This window comes from Pleurodeles waltl, chromosome 6, assembly GCF_031143425.1.
Source record: "Pleurodeles waltl isolate 20211129_DDA chromosome 6, aPleWal1.hap1.20221129, whole genome shotgun sequence".
Classification (NCBI taxonomy): Eukaryota; Metazoa; Chordata; class Amphibia; order Caudata; family Salamandridae; genus Pleurodeles; species Pleurodeles waltl.
The window spans coordinates 1,444,387,665-1,444,414,431 of NC_090445.1; the positions used below are offsets into that span (position 1 = coordinate 1,444,387,665).

The 26,767-nt window shown below is 44.8% G+C and overlaps 1 protein-coding gene and 1 long non-coding RNA gene across 3 annotated transcripts in view; one reads left to right on the forward strand and one right to left on the reverse strand.

The window, feature by feature from the left end:
* LOC138300947 (uncharacterized) overlaps positions 1-26,767 on the forward strand; it is a 156,854-nt gene that overhangs the window by 30,737 nt on the left and 99,350 nt on the right. The window lies entirely within an intron of this gene.
* Positions 14,438-26,767, reverse strand: part of C6H10orf71 (chromosome 6 C10orf71 homolog) — a 121,924-nt gene continuing 109,594 nt past the window's right edge. For both annotated transcript variants that reach the window (XM_069240876.1, XM_069240877.1), the window contains one exon: positions 14,438-25,439. In XM_069240876.1, the coding sequence (XP_069096977.1) occupies positions 17,241-25,295 (8,055 nt within the window). In that variant the 5' untranslated portion in view covers positions 25,296-25,439 and the 3' untranslated portion in view covers positions 14,438-17,240. The remainder of the gene's footprint in view (positions 25,440-26,767) is intronic.

Consider the following 26,767-nt stretch of genomic DNA (forward strand, 5'->3'; position numbering starts at 1 on the left):
TGAAATGGTCATAGAATGTAGTTTTTTGGAACCTGCAGCACTGGACTAAATTAGACTCCTTTGGAGGACAACTTTGACAGATCTCTTCTGTTATTCTCTGCCTGTTGAAATGATGATGAGTGGTTGAGTGATGTACTGTGCTACTGGGCTGGTTGAGAGACATGATTTGGAGTAATTCTGTCTTATGTGAGTGTGAGAGGGCCAAGCAATATAAAGGACTATATAAATATAGGTCCTGTTTGAATTAGGATCGACTACACAACCACTAAGATTTATAATATTAGTATTAGTGAGGGCCAGGTAGGATTATGTATGTATTTACATCACTGTATAATACCCAGGCTAGAGACAAGCCAGTCCTTCCTAACTTACCTGAATATAGACAATCTCTTGGTTCAGTCACTTTCTATCCTATGTAAACACATGTACAACCCTTTCTTCAACAACCACACTTTAATTATAACGTGCTATTTAACATTTCACCACACGTGTTCAAAGCATATGAGATACATATTTACTGTCAGTACTACGACTAGCTCACTCGTTTTGAGGCTTGCTAGTGAGAACAACAGTGACAAAGGCCTCACCACCACAATTTCACACTACAAGGCTGGCCTGTCTGTAATGGGGTAGAAAATGAGGGGTCTACCTTGTTTCTGTGTTTCTCCAAAGTTAGGCAACCTGGCAGGTCCATATACAGCAGACCATGATTGTGAACACCCATGGTTACATACAGGGCAGCACATTTACAATATAAATAGCATCTGTCAATCTCTCTCCAAGATTGCTGGAACTTACTAAATAATTTCTTTATACATCTATATGGTACAGCCCACCAATTCCATAATTGTGTTGGCTTGATGGAGACGTGGAAATTCTGATCGAACATCTGGCCCTTGGAATCAATGGATAAGTCAAGACAGAGACATAGGTTCCAGGGGTACGTGTGACAGCCCACATGACGGGATCAGTGGTAAGAAGTACAAGTTTTCTGGGACGCGGAGCAGGGGTAGGTTATCCACCCGGAGGCCACACGAGCGGGTTGACTATACAAGCCTGGACCACTGATGCTTATCGCTATCCCGATGGGGCCCATCATTTAATACAAGGAGGGTTTTTGTGGTGCGAAGACATCCCGTATTGGGTTATAACATGTAGATTAGGTACGTTTTTTTGGTCCTGACGAATCGCACCGATCTTAACAGACATTTTTTGCGAGAAACATGTTGACCCCGATGATAGAAGTATAGTTAGTTCTGTACTCTAACTCTCCACATTCCCCTAATTCAGGGACTGACAGTTTTTTGTTTCTGAGGGTGGACTAGACATTACTTCTAATCCTTACCCACACTCTGTTTTTAATCATGACAGGGGTCTGGGTTGATTAAATACGATATTTCCAGACCTCTGGCCATTTTTATTTTCACATACCAATATACCAATCCCACATACTAGCACTCAGCTACCGGCATTCTTTACACTCAAAAGATATCCGGCAAAGAGCCCCCACGAGGGGCACGTCAGGCATTGCAGTGCCGGCCTGACGAGGAGCAAAAGCCCGATGATGAAGCATGTCACCATTTGGTGAGTGAGGGCTCTTGTTCTAATAAGAGCAGACTCATAGACTCTATTACTTACTGTTTACATTTGTACTAGTCTATTGGTTGGAACTGTGTACTTTTGTTTTTTTTGTTTTTTTAAGAAGTACAAGTTGCCGGTTTTGTTGAGGCTAAGACTTTTTTATGCCATTTTTAATGGCTACATTGGAAGAGCTTGTTTTTTCTAAAACTTTGTAGCCAGGTTGAAACTGTTGCCTTATTTGGAGATTGATATTCTCTTATCAACATGCCCCATAGTACAGAAGCCAATGTTCCCTTCATCAACAGAAGACCGCAACATTAGGGTCTTGAGCAGACATTCGGTTCAAACACATTCTTTCTGTAAGCCATCCAACGTATACGTCAGTGTTAGCATCTATGGACAAGGAGGTAGGGAACTGAGCCAATAATAACAGGTTACAGGGTCCAAGTTTTAGGTTTGGTGTGCCAGGGTAAAAAACCTCTTCCCACCAGTGGGGGTTGAAAAAGAGGAGCTATGTGACAGTTGTGTCCTTTGAAATACACTTCCATTATAGGAGACCGCTTGAAGGAAGAGACTAAGGGGGTCATTCTGAGCTTGACGGGCGGCGGGAGCCGCCCGCCAAGCGGGAACCACCAGAATACCGCTGCGCGGTCAAAAGACCGCTGCGGTTATTCTGAGTTTCCCGCTGGGCTGGCGGGCGACCGCCAGAAGGCCGCCCGCCAGCCCAGCGGGAAACCCCCTTCCATGAGGATGCCGGCTCCGAATGGAGCCGGCGGAGTGGAAGGGGTGCGACGGGTGCAGTTGCACCCGTCGCGATTTTCAGTGTCTGCTTGGCAGACACTGAAAATCTTGGTGGGGCCCTGTTAGGGGGCCCCTACAGTGCCCATGCCAGTGGCATGGGCACTGCAGGGGCCCCAGGGGCCCCACGACACCCGTTACCGCCAGCCAGGTTCTGGCGGTCAAGACCGCCAGAGCCAGGCTGGCGGTAAGGGGGTCGGAATCCCCATGGCGGCGCATGGAGGATTCCCCAGGGCAGCGGGAAAACGGCGGGACACCGCCGGTTTTCCGTTTCTGACCGCGGCTGTACCGCCGCGGTCAGAATGCCCATGGGAGCACCGACAGCCTGTTGGCGGTGCTCCCGCGGTCTCTGGCCCTGGTGGTCCATGACCGCCAGGGTCAAAATGACCCCCTAAGAGCCTGATTACGAACTTTTTGGATGGGATACTCCATCACAAACATGACAAATATCCTGTCTGCCATATTACAAGTTCCATTATATTCTATGGAACTTGTAAAACGCCAGGCGGGATATCTGTCATGTTTGTGGTGGAGTATCTGATCCACCAAGGTCGTAATCAGGCCCTAAGTGTATTAAGCACAAATTAAAGTCTCATGTTATAAATTATAACATTTTTATTAAATGCCTAAATACAATAGTGTGTAGTGTAATACAAATTAATGCCCAGTGGAGCAACTATAGTTCTCTGGTGAGGGGTCCCTCAACCGGACGCTCTGGTGGAATGTAAATAAACATCAGCGCACTATGAATGTACTAGTGAGGTTTCAAAGTCCAACAAAAGTGGTTCTTTGTATTAAAACAGATTTGTCCTTGCATGTCAAAGTCATCAAAATGTCATAATATATTTTATGCCAGTGCACAGATTTATAGTAATTCCTAAAACATGTCGTGAGAAGTGTTTATGTTCTATTACCTCATGCACCGAACCTGTGCTTTCCAATAAAATGATATACTTTGATTTATGTTGTCATTTTATTGTATTGTAACGTTTACATAGCACTTTAAACCCCTATACAGAGCACAGAATTGCATTTTCAGATCGATAGAACGCTAGACATTGGGCGAATGTGTGGTTGGCAGAGTATTGTATTTGCTGTGACCATGTGTGGGAAGTATTTTAGTATTTTAGGTGCATTTCTCTTGTCTTGGGGCACAGCGTCTAGCATTGGCTAAGGAGGTGTGAGAGAATGGTGCAAAAATATAGTTTTAATTAGGACTACAACATATATGCAGCAACATAGCCCAGCCTATCCATAGGAACAAGAGGGCAATCAGAAAATGTCCAGTAATCCACATGGCAATATGTGCAATACAGGGATAGGCAAATTATGCCAAAAGGGTCATGGGACAAAAGTAATAGCCAAGCACTTTTTTTAAAGTAGGGGATACGGCCTACTGCTGTACAAACACCTCATGGATGAAGAAACAACTGGAAAAGCAATCAAGGCTGACAACCTGAGCAGACACTACTTAATCAAATCTTTAAAAACCATAGATTTCACTTGAGGTGGAGGAGCCACTGAAAGCACAAGCCAGACTCGACCCAAATGCTTGGCTCAACTTGAGGTATCCTTAGATTTTCAAGTCCAAATGTGCTGAGCTTTTCTGTGGCTTTTGCTTGCAACTTCTCTAACCTTGTGCACACAGGAAGTAATAGATTTTCAGGGGAAGTTTGCACTCCAAACCTCTCTCGTACTCCCAAAGGATCCAGCTAGAGAGCAAGCACAAGCACCAGATGGTGAGACCTAGGCCCTCATTATGACCTTGGCGGTAATCCCCGCTGACCGCAGTGCAGACAGAGAACAGAAGACCGCCAGTGGCAGTGGACTGCACACCGCTGAATAATGATGCCAAAAAGATAAACCTCCAAAAATCCTGCAACCTCCACCCACTGCCAGGGCCAATTATGGCAGAAAGGCAGTACACACCACCCCGCCACCGCCTTGCAGACAAATCCTTCACCCACCAAGTAATGATGCACAAATCAGTTTGGCGGACAGTGAATGCCAAATGACCATTGGCGGTACGGACCGCCACGAACAGCAAACAACAACAAATGCACGCATTGGAAAGTTTGAAACCCACACACCTGCACACATCCACAACACTATAAAACACTCACATACACACCCCACAATCCTTTGCAATGCCAATAGCACGACAGATATGGACAATACAACATGCATACACTGAACTCAACATCACACAAGTCACACACCCAACCACACAACAGCACCCTCACCAATACACCTACAACACACCACCTACAACACACACCATGCCACCCCCAAGCACCCTCGCTTCACAGACAGGGAGCTAAGGACCATGGTGGACGAAATACTCATGGTCAACCCACAACTATTCAGGGCACAGGTGCAACAGATACCCGTGGCCAGGAAGATGGAGCTATGGCAGAGGATAGTCAACAAGGTCAATGCAGTGGGAAACCATCCACGCACAAGGGACGACATCTGGAAGAGATGGAACGACCTGCGCGGGAAGGTTCGGTTTGTGTCATCCAGGCACAACAGTGCCGTACAGAAGACTGGTGGTGGTCCCCCACCTCCTCCCCCCGAATACACCAACTGGGAGGAGAAGGTCCTGGCTATCCTGCACCCTGAGGACCTCACCGGACTCACTTGAGGACTGGACTCAGGTAAGTCAACTATAATATCTTCATATTCACCACACCTGTAATGCATGTATCACCCCATCCCCTCACCACCACCAGGACCCCATCCACTACCCAGTCCACAACACCCACATCCAAGTTCCCTGCATGCCCAGAATTCCACAAACAAATCTCCTTCCAGCCCCCTGTTCACAGTCACCTACCCCTGCATAGAATCCCAGTGGCACTGCAGCACAATGCACCTCCACCCCCCACAAAAAATGCAACAATATGTACACGAATTGACCTTGCATGCCACTAAGGGGAATATAAGCATAACATAGTGCAGACCAGTGCAGCAATTGCCAAAAAAATACAGGACACCCACATGTTTATTCTCCCACACACAGGCACCACCACCCATGCCATCCGGACGGAGACGTCCAGGAGTACCAGCCCTCCACCTGAAGACAGATGCCCCACTCAGGAGGGTGCAGAGGGATGTCTGGACACAGAGGAAATCCCTGGCCCATCCCACAGTCCTATACTGTCACCCTCTAGAAGCCCCACTCAGGACACCACTTACACTCCTTCCACAAAGCCACCATCATCAGCTCTGGCCAAACGACCCCACACCAGTGTCTCCTGGCCATGGACTGGCTGCCCACATGTACAGAGGCCAGACTCACCATCCACCAACAGGCAGGATGATGAAGGGCCAACTTCAAGTGGGACTGCCAGACCTGTGCAGGGGACACAGGCACAGGGGGCTAGGGCCAGTGGGAGGGCATCAGTGGCCCAAGGGGGTGGCCAAAGGATGGATTGAGCAGGCCAGGAGGTGATATCTGAGGTCCTGGGAGCATACCACCATACCCAGCACAGGATGGGCCAGATCCAGGACCCCCTGGATCTGGCCCAGAGGCTGCAGATAGCACACGACCAGGAGGCTATGGAGCAATTGAAATAACTCAATGCCACCATGGCCTCCTTTGCAGGGGTGCTACAGCACCAGTACCACAGCCAGCCTGAGTCCTCCACTCACCTGCAAGCCCCTACCACTAGCCTGGACACTGCCCTGCCATCTACATCTGCAGCATCCACTGGACTCACAGGAAACCAGCACCCCTACCCCTGCAGCCCAGCTGCACCTTCGCAAACGTACTTATACCCAGATATCCCACTGAAACACCAGCCAAGACCAAGCCCAGCGCCAGGAAGTGACTCTGCCCTGAACTTTCTCCCTTGTGCGCCACTGAGCTACCTAGTTGACATGCCACTGCCATCACACCATCTTCCAATGGCCACATGCACTAAATCCCAGTGCAACCAACAGCTGAGCATGTGTACCTGAGAATGTTTTTCACCATGTGCCCACTCTCTTTCACTGTCCCAAAACCTATGTACATATTGTCATTGAATAAATACACCTATGCACTCAAATCATATGTCCTTCATCAATATGAGAGATCAATTGTGATTGTGAATGCATTAGCCAGTTACTATCATAATCACACTTTTATTGCAGGAGAGGATCCAACACACTGTAGTGTCTGAAGTATGTCACACTGTACCTAATACTGGGTTCCCTGGCACATGCCACTTCACTCATGATTTAGCATTGTCACTGACAAAAGAAACCACAGTACTCATTACATGAGACAGACTGTAGCTATGCAGTGAAGACATCAGCATCATTGAACAGTACCTTAGTGTCACTGGAAGTATAGCCGGATTAGCTGGGTCCTGGAGTTTTGATCTTCCCCCTCTTCTTCCTCACCATCACTCTCATCCCCTCTCTGAGGTTGCAGGTCTGGTTGGATGGCACCCTCCTCTTCCAGAAGTGGGATAGCTTTCCTCACAGCCAAGTTGTGCAGCATGTAGCAGGCCACCACTATCTTACACACCTTGTCATGGACATAGCACAGGGATCCTCCAGAGAGCTGGAGGCAATGAAATCTTGCCTTCAGGAGTCCCATAGTGCGCTCTATCACCCTCCTAGTACGGCCATGGGCCTCATTATAATTCTTCTCTGCATCTTTCCTGAGATTTCTCACAGGTGTCAGGAGCCATTGCAAGTTGGGGTAGCCAGAATAACCTGCAAAAGGGGGCGAAAGAGGAACTGAACAAACTTCCTTTATTTGCATACGGCATGCCTGTCAGCTTTGTAACTGATCCAGTGTCATACACACTCACCTATGAGCCAAGTTCTGTCCCCTTGTAGTTGTCCCATCATGTGTGGCACACTGCTGTTTCTCAGGACAAAAGAATCATGGACTGATCCTGGGAACCTGGCATTGACATGTGATATGTACTGATCAGCACTACACACCAATTCTACATTCATGGAGTGATAGTTCTTATGATTCCTATACACCTGTTCATTCACTCTTGGGGGTATAAGAGCCGTGTGGGTTCCATCAATGGCACCTATCACATGGGGGATATTAGCGAAGGCATAGAATCCAGATTTGATAGCGGTGAGTTCAGCCCTTTGGGGAAAGTGGACATAAGTTTGCAAGTAATGAACGAAGGCATCCAGGAATTTGGACAGGATGAGGCTGAACATTGGCTGTAAGATCCCTGCAGCCATGCCCACTGTCACCTGAAATGAGCCCGTGGCCAAAAAATGTACCACAGATAGCACTTGCACAGTAGTAGGGATGGCATGCTGATTCCAATTGGCCAGCTTCAGAACAGGATCCATTAATGCACAAAGGTCATAGATTGTAGCTCTAGTGAGTCGGTAGGTGATAATGATGTGATGTTCCGCCATAGTGTCCAGATCTACCAGGGGTCTGTAAACAGATGGGGCCCTCCCTCGCCGCATGGGTCTGTACCTATGGGGGAGGAAAGAACACATTCTGAGTGTCAACATACACTTGCATCACATGATGTCACTGTACTTTTCAAAATGCGTCACATAGGTAACACACAAACGGAAAGAATGAGGTACACCATCAGGCAAATGTGTGCTGAGGTTTCTCTGTCATAATGTCATCACAGTGTGGACACACTTCCAACCAAGGGTACATGTGGGGATCATAGAACCATGTGAGCAAACAACAAAGGGGAGAGAGAATGGAGCCATGGCTGAGGCCCTCGTCCAGGCTATGGAGACGTGGTGGAAGCAAAATGGCAGCCTCCTGCCATCCAAGTATGACAGAGTGGAAGTGACTTCATTCTGCTGGCGTTAGTCATCATGGCGGATGGCGGTGTTCACCACTGTGCACCTGATCATTGGATTACATGGTTGTCAATGGGGAACCTTGGCTAATCATGATCGCCGTCGGCGGTGATGGTGCACACCGCTGCAGTATCTACCGCCATTTTGTCAGACCCTTGACACTTGACTCCTGAATCAGGTGAAGGGTAGTACTCCACTGAGTGTGCCGCTGTGCCCTGACTCTGGTCCCTGAGATGACGCGTGTTACAGGGGAATGGGCCCTGGCCTTCACAGTGGAGGAGTTGGAGAAGCTGGTGGACGGGGTCCTACCCGTGTATGCGAAGTTGTATTGTCGACCAGAGGAGCAGGTGAGTTGCCATCTGTCAAGCATAGATGTGTGTGATTGTGGCGGATGCCTGTATGCTTGTGTGTTCGATGTGTGACTGCCCAGCCGTAGGTTGTCTGGCACGTTCTGCCTTTAATTTGTCCAAATGCATGTCAACACTGGCCATTCAATATGGAACGGCATGGAATATGTATACTGGCACCCACACTGACGTCTGTTTCTTTGCTCTGTGTGTCCCATGCAGGTCAGCGCTCATCAAAAGAAAGGCCTGTGGCAAGCCATTGCCAAGGGACTGCAGACCTACAACCAGCGGAGCACCCACTGCAGGAAGCAGTGGGAGGACCTGAGGTGCTGGGCCAAGAAGACCGGAGAGGCCCAGCCGCGGAAGGCCTCCCAACGAGCAAGGGGTGCCTGTCAGACCCTGACCCCCTAATGACACTCATTCTGGCGTGGGCCTATTCGGATTTGGATGGGCGATTGAAGGCAGCACAGCAGCCACAAAGAGGTGAGTGAGTACTGTGGGATGCATTGTAGTGCCAGGCACTTAGACAGGTGTTTCCCTGCAGTCCTGCTCTCCTCCAGGTCCTTGGGATGGTGTAGTAGCTAGTTTTGGCAGGGTCTATTGGTCCATGAGGGGTCCTCTTTTTGTCATCTGGTATTCATTGTGGCATTATGGACTTGTAAGTGCATTGGCTGGGCATGGTCTCTCCTGGGTGTACTTCACACAGTGTATCAGGGTTGTGTTTCATGAGGGTAATATGGTGTATTCTTGGGTCATGCCCACTAGTCAGGGGCACATTCATAATGTATGTTGTTTTTGCTGAGGGTACGTGCCTGACTTGGGTGGGAGTGTTTGTGACCCAAAATGTACATATATTAAATATAAAAGTCAACGTTACATACGCTGTGTGTGGTAGTGCTATTTTTTCCTCAACTGTGCTCATTTGCACATAACAGCTGCTCGGTTGTGTTATGTCCTTTTATTTCATATGTTTTCTATTAGACAGTGCGCATTCATTTTGCTGCCTCAAAACAGCACTGACTTCAGAACCAAAAATAGAGTCAAATAGCATCACAAGTAAATGCACCTTTGTACAAATTACCACAGCAAAAAAAGTATTAATCTGATATTTTAAGCAATACGGTTCTTAAATGTCCACCTTCTTAAGCCGGGATAGCGAGGATGTGATATCACAAAAACAGGAGGAGATAAAGATTCTTTGGGCCATCTGGGCCACAAGGACGCCGCTTCTTCCTCAAATTAGCAGCCGCAGATACGGGAAGAAAAGAAGTGCATCTGATTGTAAGGGTTAATTTTTACTCTAGTAATGAGCATTTTTGAGCAGTACCTTCTGTGACTGGTCTATAAAGTGAACGCCTGGCCAAAGGTTCACGAACGTATTTGGGAGCAACACTGACATTAAAGTACATGTTATGATATATATTAAACGCCAAGAAATTGAAAAGCAACACACCATGGCCCACACAATTATATTTTGTAAGTTTGTGCCGCCTTTGTGTAAAAAAATGACGCAAATGCGGCGCAAAAAACGTATAAATAAGGGCCCATGTATTTTAGCTCCGTATTATGCTTTGGCAACTACTTTTATTTCCATATTAAATGCTGTTGATTTTGAAATCTATGTCGAAATCCTTCAAAAACAAAGTGAAAGTACGCTTTTCTGCGATAATAAACATACATGTAGACAGCCATTTTCGATCTATTTAAAGATATGCTTTGACGAAGCTTAAATTGCCACGTTGTGGTACATTTTGTACTTTTTTGGTATCTTGCAGTTCATTTTTCCGCTTTGTACATTACATGGAATGTGAACTGTTTTTTTTAAATTGTCAGTTGATATAGCCCAATGGGTTTGTTAAACAATTTTTAGGTTTAGCGTAAGCATACGGCCTCTTTCATACTTTTAAGTATACTTCTTCTGTGGGCTTAAAGCCATTTAATTTGCTAATTTCAGTGTCATTTAAAATCCTTCCTTGCTTGTGGTCAGTGATGCCTCTTTGTCCCTCCTTTTTCTCTTTGGAACAGGGATGAGCTACTGTAGAATTGTGCTTTGTCCTGTTTATCTCTTCTTTAGGGCACCTTTTCTTCTTTGTTTCCTGCTCGTGTTCGGTGAAGTTTCCCTTTACATTTGCATGCTCACTTGTTTATTTAATTACTTGTTTTCACTTTGCAATGCTAAGGTGGCTCACACTCGACCCGAAGGTATTGGAGACTTTACATGAGTACCATCTACATTACACAAGGACATTTTCATTTTTTGTAGGCATGGGGAGATTAAGTGATGTTGAGCTGATGCCCGGGCCCTCAGTTCCAAAGTTGGCAGCTCTAGTTATTGCGCCACACCTTCTTCCTGTTCTACCAGGTTTCCGTGGAGCGCATGAGGCATTCCAGTTCCATTAATTGTAGCAACGTGGCATGCTGCGCCTTATGTTTCTGTATGGTGGCCATGTTTTTTTTTGTTCTGAGGCATTCCAGTTCCTTTAATTGTTATAGCACGGAACACCGCTCTTTATGTTTACATATGATGGCCGCGCCTTTCTTTCATTCTGAGGCATTCCAGTTCCTTTATTTGTTGCGGCATGCTGCGTTTTTATTTTTACATACGGCTGCCGCGCCTTTCTTTTGTTCTGCATGCTCTTTACAATAGAGTCAAAGCAAATGAGTAACACGTGGATACCCAAAGTATTACACTAGGAAGAGTGCGTGATGAGATGCCTCTCAGGAGGTGGAAATACCCACAACTCTAAGGCAGCAGTTGTTGTTTCAACATATCTTCCAGTATTTATTTTAGGCATGACTGCCCCTATTTCCACACAAGGAAAATATTAACATTAAACTGTTGGTAAAGTCTACAAGCAACAAGTTCAGCAGAGAGAAATCGGTTAAGATCAATAGGTGCATTGTGGGAAACCGTTCTGTGAACCCCTTTCAGCTTGCAAATGTGCTGAGCAGAAAATGTTGCATTAATAGACATTTAAACATCGGTGCAAATAACATGTATGTGTGTGTGTTAATGGGGGAGCATCTATACTTAATAATGCATCCGCAGAGTCACTCTTTCTGCCTGCCAAAGGTCACACCAGGATCACGCCAGCTGACCTAAAACTTCAGGAATAGTAAGAGAAACCATTCTTGGTGTTAACTTTTCTAGCAGAATTGTTCGTTTTACCCTCATGCAAGATCATTTGCCACGTATCCCAAACCCAAGGGTTTTAACTTGCGTTTAATTTGGCTTTTTCTTTCGCAGACAAAATGCATAAATTCCAAGCAGCTGTTATGAGAAACGGTGCAACCAACACATCACCACAGTAGTCCCATTCAGGAGCCCATAACATTCCTCCATGCCACCAGCTAAACCTACATACATTTCCTCTTTACCCAAAAGCCTCAAACCCAGCAAAAAAGGCTTGAGCTAACTGTAGCTAGGACAGCAAAACACCAACCAACCCAACAATAGCATCCATGAAGAGGATGCTGTCACAGCCATACAAGTGCACACTACTTTTTAAGTTGTTCTCTAAAGTTATAGTCAGGGCCACTGGAGTTATGTGGCAGGGTTGAGTAAACTATGCTGCAAGAAAAGGCAACTAATGCGTCATTATACGGTACATTTTGTGATAATATTTATTAATTATTTAGTCATTTTTAGGTCGAGCAGATAGAGGAAGAAGGTAAATAGAAGTGCTTTAGTTATATGCAGGGGGTCTGGAATTATGTGTCAGGAAAGGACCCAATTATAAGGCATGGTTGACCAATTTATATGACAAGAAAAGTCCAATTAGGAATTTACAATGCAAATAGCTCTAACTCTTTCAAATGCGAGACCTATTGCTTTGCAAATGCTTGTTTGCAATGCATTGAAATTCAACATTCCAACCTGCTTCTCAGTTTACTCACGCTCATTAAGAAACGCTTGTAGGAAGGTGTTTCGTAGAAAGTGTTCAGGGTCAGGAGGGGAGGGGTGTTTGGGTTAGTTGATGAGTGCCGATGGATTTTCAATAAGGTTTTAGGGTCTGTGCAAAGAAAGTGATTATTATGGCTGAGCGGATGCTATTATGTTACCTTGTGGATGGCGGTAGTGAATCGCACACGACGTATCATGCTTTAACGATCACTCCTTACCCTACTGTCCATGATGTACCACAATATTGACATTATGGGGAATATTCAGTAAGTAAATATTGATATATGGTATCACCGTTTTTCTCTCTTATGACTGTAAGAATACAGAAAGAAAAACGCCAATAAAGACAAATTGGAGAAACGAAATGCTTGTAAGAGAACATAACAGAAGTCGCCGGGGGAAAACGGGTTTTTGCAAAGTCAGAAGGACTGCCTTGCAATCTTAGTCCCGAGTAAAACATTACAAATGCCTGAAGATGTGTAAAACAACATTTAAAAAAATGCTTTCTGTTCACCATACATCTGTGAAATGAAGCTTTTAATGTGTGATGACTTAGAGTAGTTTAGGGATGTAAGATAGCCCCCACTTCATTGGTTTGCTAGCAATCAATATTAGGTGGAAGGATACACAAAACAAGCCAAGGCATGAGGAGACAGCGCACTACTCCCCTGGGAGAAGCCAAAGTCCGTTTATTATAAGGATTGATAACAATACATCAGCAGGCAGCTGTGCTGTCAAGCCAGACCTTCCCTAGAGTCTCCAAGGAACGTGATAGCAAAAGAATACAGGGTTAGTCAGCTCTAGATACATGCATATGCAACTCAAGACTTAATGAACACCGATCAGGAATTATTTAACAAGCTGTGATCTCTGTGAAGAGCCAGCGTTTTTAGGGGCATATTTATACTCTCTTTGCGCCGAATGTGCGTCAAAATTTTTGACGCACAATCGGCGCAAACCCTGCCCCATATTTGTACTTTGACGTCCGACCCCGCGGGCGTCAATGTTCCACCATGTGCGTCATTTTTTGGAAGGGGGAACCAGCCTTGCGTTAATTATATGCAAGGTAGGCATTCCCTTCCAAAAAATTACTTTAAGGCCTGTGCGCCTTATTTATACTGTGACGTCATTTTGACGCACAGGAGGGGGCAGGCCTTAAAAAACGGCGCCCAGCCTGATGGGCGCCGTTTTTTAATGCCTGGGTCAGGGCAGGCGTTAAGGGACCTGTGGGCTCAGAAAGAGCCCAGAGGTGCCCTCCCATGCCCCCAGGGACACCCCCTGCCACCCTTGCCCACCCCAGGAGGACACCCAAGAATGGAGGGACCCATCCCAGGGAAGTTAAGGTTAGTTCAGGTAAGTTTTTTTTCCGTATTTTTTTTGTGGCATAGGGGGGCCTGATTTGTGCCCCACTACATGCCACTATGCCTAATGACCATGCCCAGGGGACATAAGTCCCCTGGGCATGGCCATTGGGCAAGGGGGCATGACTCCTGTCTTTGATAAGACAGGAGTCATTTCAATGGGGGTTGGGCATCAAAACAAATGGCGCAAATCGGGTTGAGGCCTGAATTTTGCCTCAGACCTTACTTGCCCCATTTTTTGATGCCCAAGCTCCATTTTCCCCTACGCCGGTGCAGCCTGGTGTGAGTCATTTTTTTTTACGCACACCAGTCCGCAGCGCCGGCTAATGTCATTCAATAAATAAGGCGCCCGCATGGCGCTTTGGAATGGCGTTAGCCGTCGGTAAAATTTTTGACGCACAACTGCGTTGGCGCAGTTGTGCGTCAAAAAGTATAAATATGGGCCTTAGTCTTTACAGTAAAGTACCGTTACAGTCTCCCTCGAGAAGAGCTTTGCTACAGTGAGAATCCACACATTTGAAGGCTAGGGTGCAGAATTATTCGTACCTAAGAAAGAAATGCGAGCAGCAAGTTAAATAATGTGGCACGTCTTGTATCAACGTGTCAGCCATTTTTGTTTCCACTCGAAAAGTTTGGACAAAAAAGACAAATTATTTTTTAGGAAATGACATTTATTTTCTTACCATCAATCAAACATACTTTTGCAAAACTGTATTTGAAGTTCATAAATTCCTTTTATGAATCCTAAATTAATTGTTTCATCTGTTTAGTAGCACTGTGGGTCCATTTACAACTGGAAGACGGGTGTCCATCGCTATGGGCCTGGTTACGACCTTGGCGGAGGGGACTGCTTCGTCCCTAATGTGACGGATATCCTGTCTGCCGTGTTACAAGTCCCATAGGATACAATGGAACTTGTAATACGGCGGGGGGGATATCCGTCACATTTGGGACGGAGTAATCCCCTCCGCCAAGGTCATAATCAGGCCCTATGTGTGGAACTTTGGGCCGCGGGTAGGCTCTGGTGGGTCCAGTGCTTTGTTTTAGAATGGTACACATTAAACCAGGCTGTGGCAAACATGAATACAAACCACATTGTATAAAACAAAAAGAGTACTTCACATGTGGCAAAAGGTTTGTCTATGTCTATTAACTTCTCCTGCGCTTGCACACTAGCAAGAGAGTGCTTTCTCAGGGCACAAGTCCACTTCAGCAATAAGGCAACGAACAGCACAACTGCAGAACTGGCTGGAAGTGGGCGGGGTTACATATTCACTCACAGTGTGCCTTTTTCACCAGGGTAATGTTATCTCTTTAAATTATGTATCCCACTTTGGTTCATGAACTGGTATAAGATGGGGAATCTTGTGTGTAAGGGTCTCCCGCTACACTGAGACATTTACCCACTGCCTTGTATCTGAACTGATTGATAGAATTTGCACGCAGTAAGCGCTAAAATAACCAATGCAGCTCGTTACTAGGGGTTTTATTTTGAAATCAATATTTTACTGCCTGTTTTAGATTATTGGGAGTAAATAATGCAAGTAACTCTAGGCATATATTTTTCCTTAGAAGCAGCCTTCAGTTCAAGTGGCAGAGCACGCCCTTGTTAAACCATGCTGTTGTTCCTGTAATAGCAGGGCTCTCCCTTGTTATGTGATGATGGTGTTGCTGTAATAGCAGGGCACTCCCTTGTTATGCGATGAGGTGGTTGCTGTAATAGCAGGGCACTCCCTTGTTATGTGATGATGGTGTTGCTGTAATAGCAGTGCACCCCCTTGTTATGTGATGATGTTGTTCCTGTAATAGCAGGGCACTCCCTTGTTATGCGATGAAGTGGTTGCTGTAATAGCAGGGAACTCCCTTGTTATTTGATGAGGTGATTGCTGTAATAGCAGGGCTCTCCCTTGTTATGTGATGATGTGGTTGCTGTAATAGCAGGGCACTCCCTTGTTATGTGATGGGGTGGTTGCTGTAATAGCAGAGCATTCCCTTGTTATGCGATGAGGTTGTTGCTGTAATAGCAGGGCACTCCTTTGTTATGTGATGATGGTGTTGCTGTAATAGCAGGGCACCCCCTTGTTATGTGATGATGTTGTTCCTGTAATAGCAGGGCACTCCCTTGTTATGCGATGAAGTGGTTGCTGTAATAGCAGGGCACTCCCTTGTTATGTGATGAGGTGATTGCTGTAATAGCAGGGCTCTCCCTTGTTATGTGATGATGTGGTTGCTGTAATAGCAGGGCACCCCCTTGTTATGTGATGATGGTGGTTGCTGTAACAGCAGGGCACTCCCTTGTTATGAGATGAGGTGGTTGCTCTAATAGCAGTGCACCCCCTTGTTATGCGATGAGGTGGTTGCTGTAATAGCAGGGCACTCCCTTTTTATGTGATAATGTGGTTGCTGTAATAGCAGGGCACTCCCTTGTTATGCGATGAGGTGGTTGCTGTAACAGCAGGGCACTCCCTTGTTATGTGATGATGGTGTTGCTGTAATAGCAGAACACAACCCCTTGCTATGCGATGAGGTGGTTGCTGTAATAGCAGGGCACTCCCTTTTTATGTGATGATGTGGTTGCTGTAATAGCAGGGCACTCCCTTGTTATGTGATGATGTGGTTGCTGTAATAGCAGGGCACTCCCTTGTTATGCGATGATGTGGTTGCTGTAATAGCAGGGCACTCCCTTGTTATGCGATGATGTGGTTGCTGTAATAGCAGGGCACTCCCTTGCCATGTAGCCCTCTCGTTGCTGTAATAGAAGAGCATGCCCTTGCTATATTATGCTATTGCTGCTGTAATAGCACCCCACTGTCTTATTGGGTTATGCTGTTGCTCCTCTAATAGTAGAGGTTTGTTTGCTTGGGGGTGCCCTAAGCCTAACCTATGAAGGAAAAAAGGTACGGAGTAAAGCAAACCTCTATGTAGGAAAAGCTGACACTCTTTGTTGAACAGGGGCCCGGCCATTATGGTGAAAAAAACAGATTTCCGGTTGCATAGATAGAAACTCCCTGAGCCAGAGCTAAAAGTTGCATATTTGCAATAAAACAGGCAAGGTGTTTTGAAAACATATCTTTTATCAAAGCTAGACTTCACAATACTGGAGTTGATAATAATGTTTGTTCGACTTCCTCTAGGGCATCTGGTAATAATCAGGAGGCTGTTCTCGGGATGCCGCCACCGCTTGTGCTTCCACAGTGACCACTATGGAAGTACCATGTTGCAGCCTCACATCTCATGTGTGATCCAAGGAGATCACTGATATTTTCTTCATTCCTCAGCATCTGGAAAAAGTACCGTCCTGGGATAGGCCTGGAGTGCAAAAGCCTGCTAGTCACACTTGTCCTTGTGCAAATGTCAAACCTGTGTCTGAGAGTATACCTTTCATAGGTTTTGTAGAGTTTTGATCCATTGTAAAACCTTTTGAAAATAGGGTTTTGTCTGTTGTTAACATTTTCAGGAAATTCCCTCAACTGCAAAGTCATCTAGATCACTCATGGAGATAATGTCGTGTTTCCGGGAATCATATGAGTCTGTATCAATGCTGTAAGGGCTAGAACTGTAAGAGTTACAGACTGTCTCGATATAGGGATGTTTCTCTAGAAAGTCCCTTGATTCAATATCTCGACTCCAGGTATCTCCCTTTTCTGTCTTTGCCTGCTCCTGCATTAGTACAGCAGGGGACGATAGCTGAGACGAGGACCTTGCAGGTGGCGGGGAGGTGACTGACATTGGGATGAAGCTGGGATACAGTACATAAGGACTGTTCAGGACTTCCATGGACGAAGCTTGAGTGAAATTGCCGTCAGACGATGGAACAGAAACTTGAATGTATTTACCGGTTTCAGGGTCATAAAATGTCTTTATTTGGACCTGAACTGGTACATCCACCACAAAGTATTGACCCGAATCTGGATCTTGAAGAAGTTTTCGTTGAGTAACAGGGAACTGGGATGCAGGAGTTAGTGACTTTGCACCCTCATCCCTCGTGCTTGGGTCTTTTTCTGGTGACTCTGATGTGCAATGGGCCAGTGCTGGCACAGAACTTGTCAAACTTGAGTGAGATGGAGCCATTGGAGAGGGCACTGTTAAGACTGGCTCAGTACCATCAATGTGTGTCTTCTTCTGTTGTGCATCACTCTTGCGCCTCTTACTGGCAAGCCTCTTTGCACGTCTCAGTGCTTTCTCTGTTTTAGGTGGGACTGTTGGTGGCTTTGCTGTCATCTTGTCGCTGTTTTGCAAAATATGAGGTTGTTCCCTTCCTTCCATAGTGCCTTCATCATGGTTGAATATCATGGTTTTGCAATCCTCTTCAGCTATTTCTTCTAACGTTTCTTTCATTCTGTCTGGTTCTGAATCAACTTTCAGGGGCTCTTCTTTACAAGCAGGACTTGAAAGGCACTCAGGAGCAGACTTGGCTGTAGTGCAACCTATGCTTGAAGTATTCTCTGATACATTACCTGTCTCTAAAGAATACATGATTGTTTCAGACATTGGGGTTGTTACAGTAGAGTATGCAATATCCTCTGGATAGTCATTTGAATCAACAAAATGTGGTAAATCCTCTGAAGCTGCACTTTCAGGAGAATTAAGGCAATCCTCAAAATCTGGGCTGATTACAGGGGATGCCATGACTTCAGTGTTCATTGCATTCTTCACGTTGGACCCACACCTGTTTGACACTGCATTCTCTGTTAAAGCTTCTATCCTGTACTCTGACTCAGAACTTGGTGCCGAATAAAACAACCCCTCTTCTAGGCTTGTTGAGGACTCCAAGGAGGTGCTCCTGGCATGTATGAATGCAGGGGTTTCCCTAGTTATGGGCCTGCCTTCAGACTCCTTGTTTTTGCCAGTCCTGCTAAATAAATGGCCATTATCAAGATCATCATCTAGCAATCTGGGCAGTGAATAACATCGGCTGTCCTGCATTAGAGGGCAGATGGTTTCTGATTCTGGCTGTGAAAGTTGCTTCATGATCCTTCTAAAGGCTGACCCCAGACCATAGCCATTCATTTTTTTAGGAACTGACTTTTGGAACTTTTGATTTGTGTTGAGATCTAGTGGTTTCTCTCGAATGTTCTTTGTGTCTTTGAGCTCTCTCAGTGTCAGCCTTTCCTTGGCCGATTGCAATCCTCCGTCCCACTGGCAGCTGAACAAGCACTCTTCAGAAAAACTCCTGGGCAGTGGAAGCTTCACTGCTTTTGTGACTGATGAGGACTTGCCCCGGTTGTCTTTAATTGTGAAGAGATTGGGCTTAAACCATCCTGAGTTTGCAGAGTTAGCCCTACGCCTTTCAGGCAAATGCTCTCTTGTGTTATTGTTCTCTTCAGGTTGCTTTACAAGGCTGTCGTTCACTTCCCTTCGGCTTTCTCTTGTGGGTCCTCTACTCCTCTCCTCTGACTCAGGATTACAAGCACTTAAGGAGTAGTACTGAAGTTCATCTTTGCTCACCTCTTTATTTGTTGCAGCACTTTCAAGTATATCCTTAGCATGCTTCTCATTAGCATCCAACTTTTCCATTGCTCTGGGGATCTGTTCATCTAGTGGGTGTTCTTCAAAGCATAAGTAAGGAGATTTTGAAGTCGTTGCCATTTTGCTGTCTTTCTCATCTTTACTCTGCATCAAAGGTGCCTTTTCTTCACTGTAAGATGAGATTCCTTTTAGTGAGAGAGGATCAGATGTTAAATTTCGGGGCAGACAAGTAATTTCCCTCTCAACACTTATTTGAGGTTTATAATTTTGTACCTTGCAGTGGGGTAACGTATGCTCATCTGTGTTCTGGATTTCATTGAGTCTGTGTGTAAAGGCATTCTCATCATGATAAAGATGAAGAGATTGACATATTTTTTGTTGTTGGTGATCACCCACTGCGTTTTGCTTTTCATTCCTTGTTATTTGCTCAGTGTGTCCTTCTTCAGTTCGTGTAATGTCAACCACTGACTGTTGACCAGTTTGAGGAATTTCATTATCTTGAATAGTTTGCGGAGAGCTTAAAGTGAGATAATTATCTGCTAAATGTCCACTGAATTCAACGTCATTGTCATTTTTAATGCTTCTTAAATTTTGTTCAACAAATAGATAGGAGAGTTTTTTCTTCCTTGTGGGCACCTTAAGACTTACTTCCTGGTAATCACACTTAAGGCTCATTAAAGTATCTACTTTCATCTTTTTACCTTCAGATGTTCCATTATCAATTTCATTTTCTAAATGGTCTTCCTCTATCTTTGTTTCTTTCTCTTCTGTTTCTTTTTCCATATTCTCCCATAGGATTTTTTCGTCTTCTAAATTCTGAACCTTAATGACCCCCATATCAGTGCCCTCCTCTCGCTCTTTTTCAGTATCATGTTTGTTTATTACATTTTTATTCTTCTCCACCCTACCAAGATTTTCCATTGTGATCTTCTTCTCAAGATCCTCTTCTTCGAATTTCTCAGTCTCAACCTTCTTTTTCTCAGTCGACTTCTTTTCTGGCTTCTGCATCTCCAATTTCACATTCTCACCAGTTTTCATCTCACGTTTTTGCAACTCCTCCTGTATCCCCACCCTATTTAACTTATCCCTCTCTAGTTTCTCCTTCATTTCTCTATCCTGCTTCTCGGTATCTAGTTTCTGTGTATCAATCTTCTTTATCCTATCCCTCTCCAGCTTATCACTCTCCATTTTCTCTAGCTTCCCCCATTCCAGATTCTCAGTCTCCAGCTTCTTCTTCTGAATCTTTTCCATCATCTCCCTCTCTTGCTTTTCCATATCCAGCTTTTCCCTCTCTAGCTTCACCCCCTGTAGCTTCTCCTTCTCAACCATATCCTTCTTTTCTATCGCCACCTTTTTTTCCTCCAGGCTCTCCTTCTCCAGCTGGCCATTCCGTATCCCTCCGCTCAACAACTTCTCATTTTTAGTCTTTTCACTCTTCAGTTTATCCCTCTCCAGTCTATCCCATTCAAGTTTTTCCTTCTCCAGCTCAGTTTTTTCTTCATTTTTGTCCATCATTTCCCTCTTTAGCTTCTCCATCTCTAGTTTCTCCCTCTCCAGCTTCTGCATCGCTGCAGTCTTAGCTGCCATGTCCCTCTCCAGCTTTTCTACCTCTAGCTTCTTCAATTCCATCTTTTCTTTCTCAATCCTCTCCATCTTCTCTTTCCCCAGTTTCTCCTGCTCAAATTTTTCCTTGTCTAGCTTCTCTCTCTGAAGTTTCTCCTCCTTCAGCTTAAGAGTCTGTCTATCAATCTTCTCCTTCTTCTCCCTCTCCTCTCTGGCCTTCTTCAGTGCTGCTCTTTCTACCTTCTCCTTTTCAATTTTCTCCATCATATCCCTTTCCAGTTTACCCTTCTTGACTTTCTGTTTCTCCAGAGTCTCTCTTTCTAGGTTCCCTGTCTCACTCTTTTCCATCTCCTTCTCTAGATTGTCCTTTTCCAATTTCTCAATTTCCAGCTTCTTCCTCTCAAGTGTCTCCCTTTCCAGTTTCTCTGTCTCAAAGTTAACTATCTTTTGTTTTTTCCTCTCAAGCCTCTCCCCCTCCTGTGCCTCTTTCTCGAGCTCCTCCTTCTTGAGCTTCTCTATCTGTTCCCTCTCCAGCTTCTCTCTCTGCAGTTTCTCCATCTCCATTTTTTCTCTCTCCAGCTTCCTCATCTCCTGCTTTCCTTTTTCAATCTTTTCTAGTGACTCCTCCAAATTCTCCTTTTCCATCTTCTCCTTCTCCTGCCTCTTCATCTCCAACATCTCCTGTTCATATTTTGCTCTCTCTAGATTTTCTCTCTCTAGCTTCTGTGCCTCAAGCATTTCCCACTCAATCTTCTCTTTTGCAAGTTTTTCCATCTTCTCCTTTTCTAAATAATCTCTATGTAGCTTTTTCCCCTCAGCCTTCTCCCTCTCTATCTTCTCCATTTTCTCTCTCTCCAGTCTATCTTTTTCCAGCTTCACTTTCTCTTTTCTCTCCTGCTCAAGCTTTTCTTTTGCAATCTTCTCTATTTTCTCCCTCTCTAAGTTCATCCTCTGTTGCTTTTCCCTCTCCATCTTCTCCTTCTTAATCATCTCTATCTTCTCCCTTTCCAGTGTTTCCCTTTCAAGCTTCTCCTTCTCAACTCTTTCCTTCTCAATCTTCTCCCTTCTAATTTTCTCTCTTTCCTGCTTTTCATTTTGCTCCTTTTCAATCTTTTCCCTTATATGTCTTTCCCTCTCCTGCCTCTCTAACTTCTTTTTCTCCCTCTTCTCCCTCTCACTCTTTTCCCATTCTAACCTCCTCTTCTCTGAGTTGTCCCTTTCCAGTTTTTCTTTTTCCTGCCTCTCCCTCTCTTGCTTCTCCTTCTCCAGTTTTTCTTTCTCCAAGTTCTCCCTCTCTTGCTTCTCCCTCTCTAGCCTCTCCCTCTCAAGTTTCTCTCTCTCTAGTTTCTCCTTCTCTAGCTTCTCACTCTCTCGTTTCTCGGTCTCTACCCTCTCAATCTCCAATTTCCTTCTCTCTTGCTTCTCCCTTTTCAGTGCCTCCCTCTCTAGATTGCCACAATCCAGCATTCCCTTTTCCATGTAGTTGGGCACATCTCCAGCCCCCTTCTTTTTCTTTTCTGCCTTTCCATTGTCTTTCTTTCCAGTTTCTACCTTATCATTTTCCAGCCTCCCATTTTCCCTATTGCTGTTTTGTTCATCTGGTATTTTTAAGAGAGGAGAGGTACTGTAAGTGCTTTTTACACGTTTACGAACATCCTTAAGATTAAACAGCAAACTTGAAGCCTTGGACCTATAATTGTCCCTTGATATATCAACAGAACTTCTTGTCTCATGTTCTCTCATTGCTAATATATCTCCAGGAGGGGGAGTTATAAGTTCTAGGTCATCTTCTAGTGCTTCAATGATATGTCTCCGTCGTATAATTGGTGTCAACAGTTTTGTGATATTAAATGAGGGGCTAGTCGTTCGAGGTTGACATTCTTGCTTTGTCACTTGTATGGTTTCTGCAAAAGGAGCGTTTGTGGTTGCTGGTTTGTGAGACACCCATACATTCTCTTTGGTTTTAGCATTCTCATTTAAATTGTCTTGCTGTACTCTCTGTTTTACCTTTCCTTGCCTCCATGGTGGATTTTTGTTTCCAAGTTCATATTTTTCTTCTGGCTTTAAATAAATGCCCTTAGATGGAACTTTATGGGGAGTAGAGGTTGATGCACTTGAATCATTTTCAACAATATGGTCTTGTCTTTGTACTCTGGTCCTATTTCTAAAAGAAGGTGATGACATGTGTTCCTTTGGGATTGCAGTGTTCCATGGAAAGTCTGTTTTGATTTTGCTTGAGGATGGTAACAAAGATGATGGTGATGCTACAATTCTGGAGGCATCCTCTTCTTGGTGTGAACTTGTGCTACTAATGCTGCACAGTGTTGATAATGGTGCATTTGTTTTCATCAAGCAGTCCTCATTCTGAATGTCCAGCACTGTCCTTTTGAAATTGGTTGTTGACTTCAAACACACATCGGTGTGGCTCCCCACTTCTCTATTTAGCAGGTTGTTTTGGTTGTTTTTGGATCCAGAAGATAAATCCCCCAGCCTTTCTGTGCTATCCCTCTCCTGCATTGGGAAAAATGCTCTTCTGTCCTTTGGCAACAATGGTAAAGGTGTCTCAATTAAGACTTTTTTCTGCCTTGCATCTAGAGCATGGCATCTTACCGCGTCAAATAAAGGGGGCGATGATGCATGTTCTCCCTCATTGTTCTTAACTGTCTTTGCACAGATGGATGGGGATCTTCCACCTGATAATGAGGACTCAGTCTTCATACAGACCCATTTTTCATTGTTATAAGCAACATTCATTTTAATTCCTGGATCTGAAACTGCTTTCACTGGTAACTCATGTTGTTGGGTTATTATACTGCTGCTTAACAGTGACTGTGAAGGCGAAGACATCTCCAAGGGAAGTCCATGCTCTTGGTTCCTAGCTGTGTGTTTTTGACTGAGTGTGCACAGTACTGGTAAGGATGGAGCCTCTACAATGGTCTCTTCCTGCTGCCCCTTATTGACCTCACTGTTACTTGGTGGTGAGGCTTGATGAGACTCCACCAAAATACCCTTCTCTGAGGTTTTGGCCATAGTGCTATAAAGTGATGTGGATAACACTGTTACAGAAGTGGAAGAATCCGTATGAAGGTCTTCCCCCTGGTTACTGGTTATGGATCTGTTAGTTGTTGCAGATGCTGGTGTTAAGATTGGAGAAGCTACTGATGGAGCCTTTTTCCCTCTAGCTTTATCAATGGTTCTGTGGTTTGACAAAGTTGATGCTGATAAGGATGGAAGCGCCTCTTCAAAGAGCTCCTTCTTTGGACTCTTGGATGTGGCCTGATCCTTTGAAGTTGATTGCAATGATAAAGAGGATGGGGTCTCTATGGGAAGCTTCTTTACCTTTTTCTTAGTTACAGCACTGTGACTTGATAACAATGATGATGGTGAGGATGATGATGGCGATACTGCTTCTAAACACACCTCCTTATTTTGAAGCATGTCCAAGGTCCTTGGTCTGTGAGAAGGTGATGAAAAATGTGATATTGGATCAGCCTTTTTTAGGTCCTTATTCTGGTCTTTTATTCTTTTTCTGTGTGATTCTTCAAAAATTGATTTGTCGGTGTGTTCGAAAGATTGCAAATGTTCATAGCCTTCGATCACAACTTGTTCAGTTATCCACTCTGCACAGCCTAGTTTATCATCCCTTTCCTTGTGGTGATCACTCCATGTCTTAAAAGCACTGTTCTCACTATGCAAAAAGGTGACTTTAATTGTTGATTCCATCCCTTCCTCAGTCTGATGTTTCAATGGCTTTCTTTGGGTGCTGTCTTGGAGTGACCCTGTGGCTTGTGAAGTTGATGTCTCAGAAGGGCTGAAGCCATCATGAGCAGAGTTCATCCAGTTCTTGGTAATTCTCCTTTTTTGGGCATTGTATTTTTCATTGCGCCAATAATTTTCCTGACATGTATTAGAGAACTCAGGCAGCTCATTCTGGGTGTTCAAAACTGCAGATTGTTCTGGGTCACCCACAGGTGGGACTTTACTTTTTTGGGAGCTTTTTCGATGAGACAATTGAGTTCCAGGTGCAGGACACTCATTTTCAATATTGTCAAATGTCCTAATTAAGGAGGATACTTTAGACCTCTGATTGTGTTTCCTCAGGTCAGGCACAGAGAATTCTATGATGCCTGGTTTATTCAGTGTATTTTTCAGGCTCTTTCGTTCCTCCTTAAGACATTTTGGCGTCTGTTGGAATGTGGAAGCCCATTTGCTATGCTCAGTGGCCCTTATGGATAATCTGTTAAGGAAGTTGCTTCTACTGGTGGCATGGTTCAACTGGTTGAGCTTTGTGAACTGCTGGGCCTTGTCTGGTGAACCTATAGGATGCAATCCATTCAGGGCTTCCTCTTCACCCACACAAAGGCTCCTGAAGGCCCGGTCTGTCAGGCAGCTGACCTCACGGTCTGTATCATCCATGACTGAACCACTGCTTGAAGAATCACCTAAGTTATCGATGTGCTTCTTGCGTCTTGGCATACTGAGCCTGGAAGGTGGGCAAGAGGTTCTGTGAAAGTCTAATCTAAAAGCAGATCAAGTTGTATGTGTCCTCTCCTTTAAATTCTTACTCTTGCTGTGACTTCTTCATTCTTGATTTCTCCGGTTACAGTTTGGAATCAGTTTCTAGAAGAAAACAAGGGTACTGTTAGACAGACTATATCATCTTATGCTTCTCTAGATCATTGTATGAAATTTCAAATCAGCAGCTTTGTTACTAAAGGTACAGCTTTTGGTATCTGTTCATGTGGCGCCACTGTAATAGCTACTAACCAAACCCCACCATCTCCACATAGGTTCTAGATGTCGAGGCCCTCACTTATTACAATGCAGTATGATTGCCTCAAAGTAACATTTAAAAAAAAAATCAGTATGTTATAAGTTGCATTATTTTATAAATCGCCTTACAGTTACCCTAGCCAAAGATGTTCAACAACATTTCTTTTACAAGCAGCTACATGATATGCAAAACTGCCCAAAATCTGGGTTCATACAGTCCCAGGAACAAATGATAACTTCGACTGCAAATACGATTGTTGCACATTTCACTGCTTGCGATTCCTTTTGCAGGTTGAGGTAAAGCTAATTATGTGCATCCATAATGTAGGAATATTGCAATGCAATTCACATAATGCTTGGCATTACCACCAGTGAAAGGTTAGTGGTAATTGCATTGAAGAAGTGAAAAAGTGGGCGCTGATGTGGTAAGTGCCCTTATTGCATCATTTTCCAGTGATGAGTGCTTAGAGCCCAATTATTAACTCACTAATTAAGCGAAGGTTAGAGCAACAGCGGTAATTGCATTACCAGCAGCCGATACCATCATGTGTAGAGATTTTCTTTTAATGCTAAGGAATAACTGGAGGTATTTTCATGACCACCTAGTACTGCTGCATCCTCCCTTGGTCAACTTTTAGCTTTTCACACTTTGGAAAGATTTAGGGGCATATTTATACTCTGTTTGCGCCCGATTTGCGTCGGTTTTTTTTACGCAAATCCGACGCAAAACTAACTCCATATTTATACTTTGGCGTTAGACCGTCTAGCGCCAAAGATCTTGGAGTTTGCGTAATTTTTTAGCGTGGACACCTTCCTTGCGTTAATGATATGCAAGGTAGGCGTTCCCTTCTAAAAAATGACTCCGAGGCATGTGCGCCGTATTTATACTCCCGGGCAAAAATGACGCCCGGGAGTGGGCGGGTCAAAAAAAATGACGTCCAGCCGCTTTAGCGTCATTTTTTAGCGCCTGGTCAGGGCAGGCGTTAAGGGACCTGTGGGCTCGGAAGGAGCCCAGAGGTGCCCTCCCATGCCCCCAGGGACACCCCCTGCCACCCTTGCCCACCCCAGGAGGACGCCCAAGGATGGAGGGACCCATCCCAGGGAACTTAAGGTAAGTTCAGGTAAGTATTTTATTTTTATTTTTTTTGTGGCATAGGGGGGCCTGATTTGTGCCC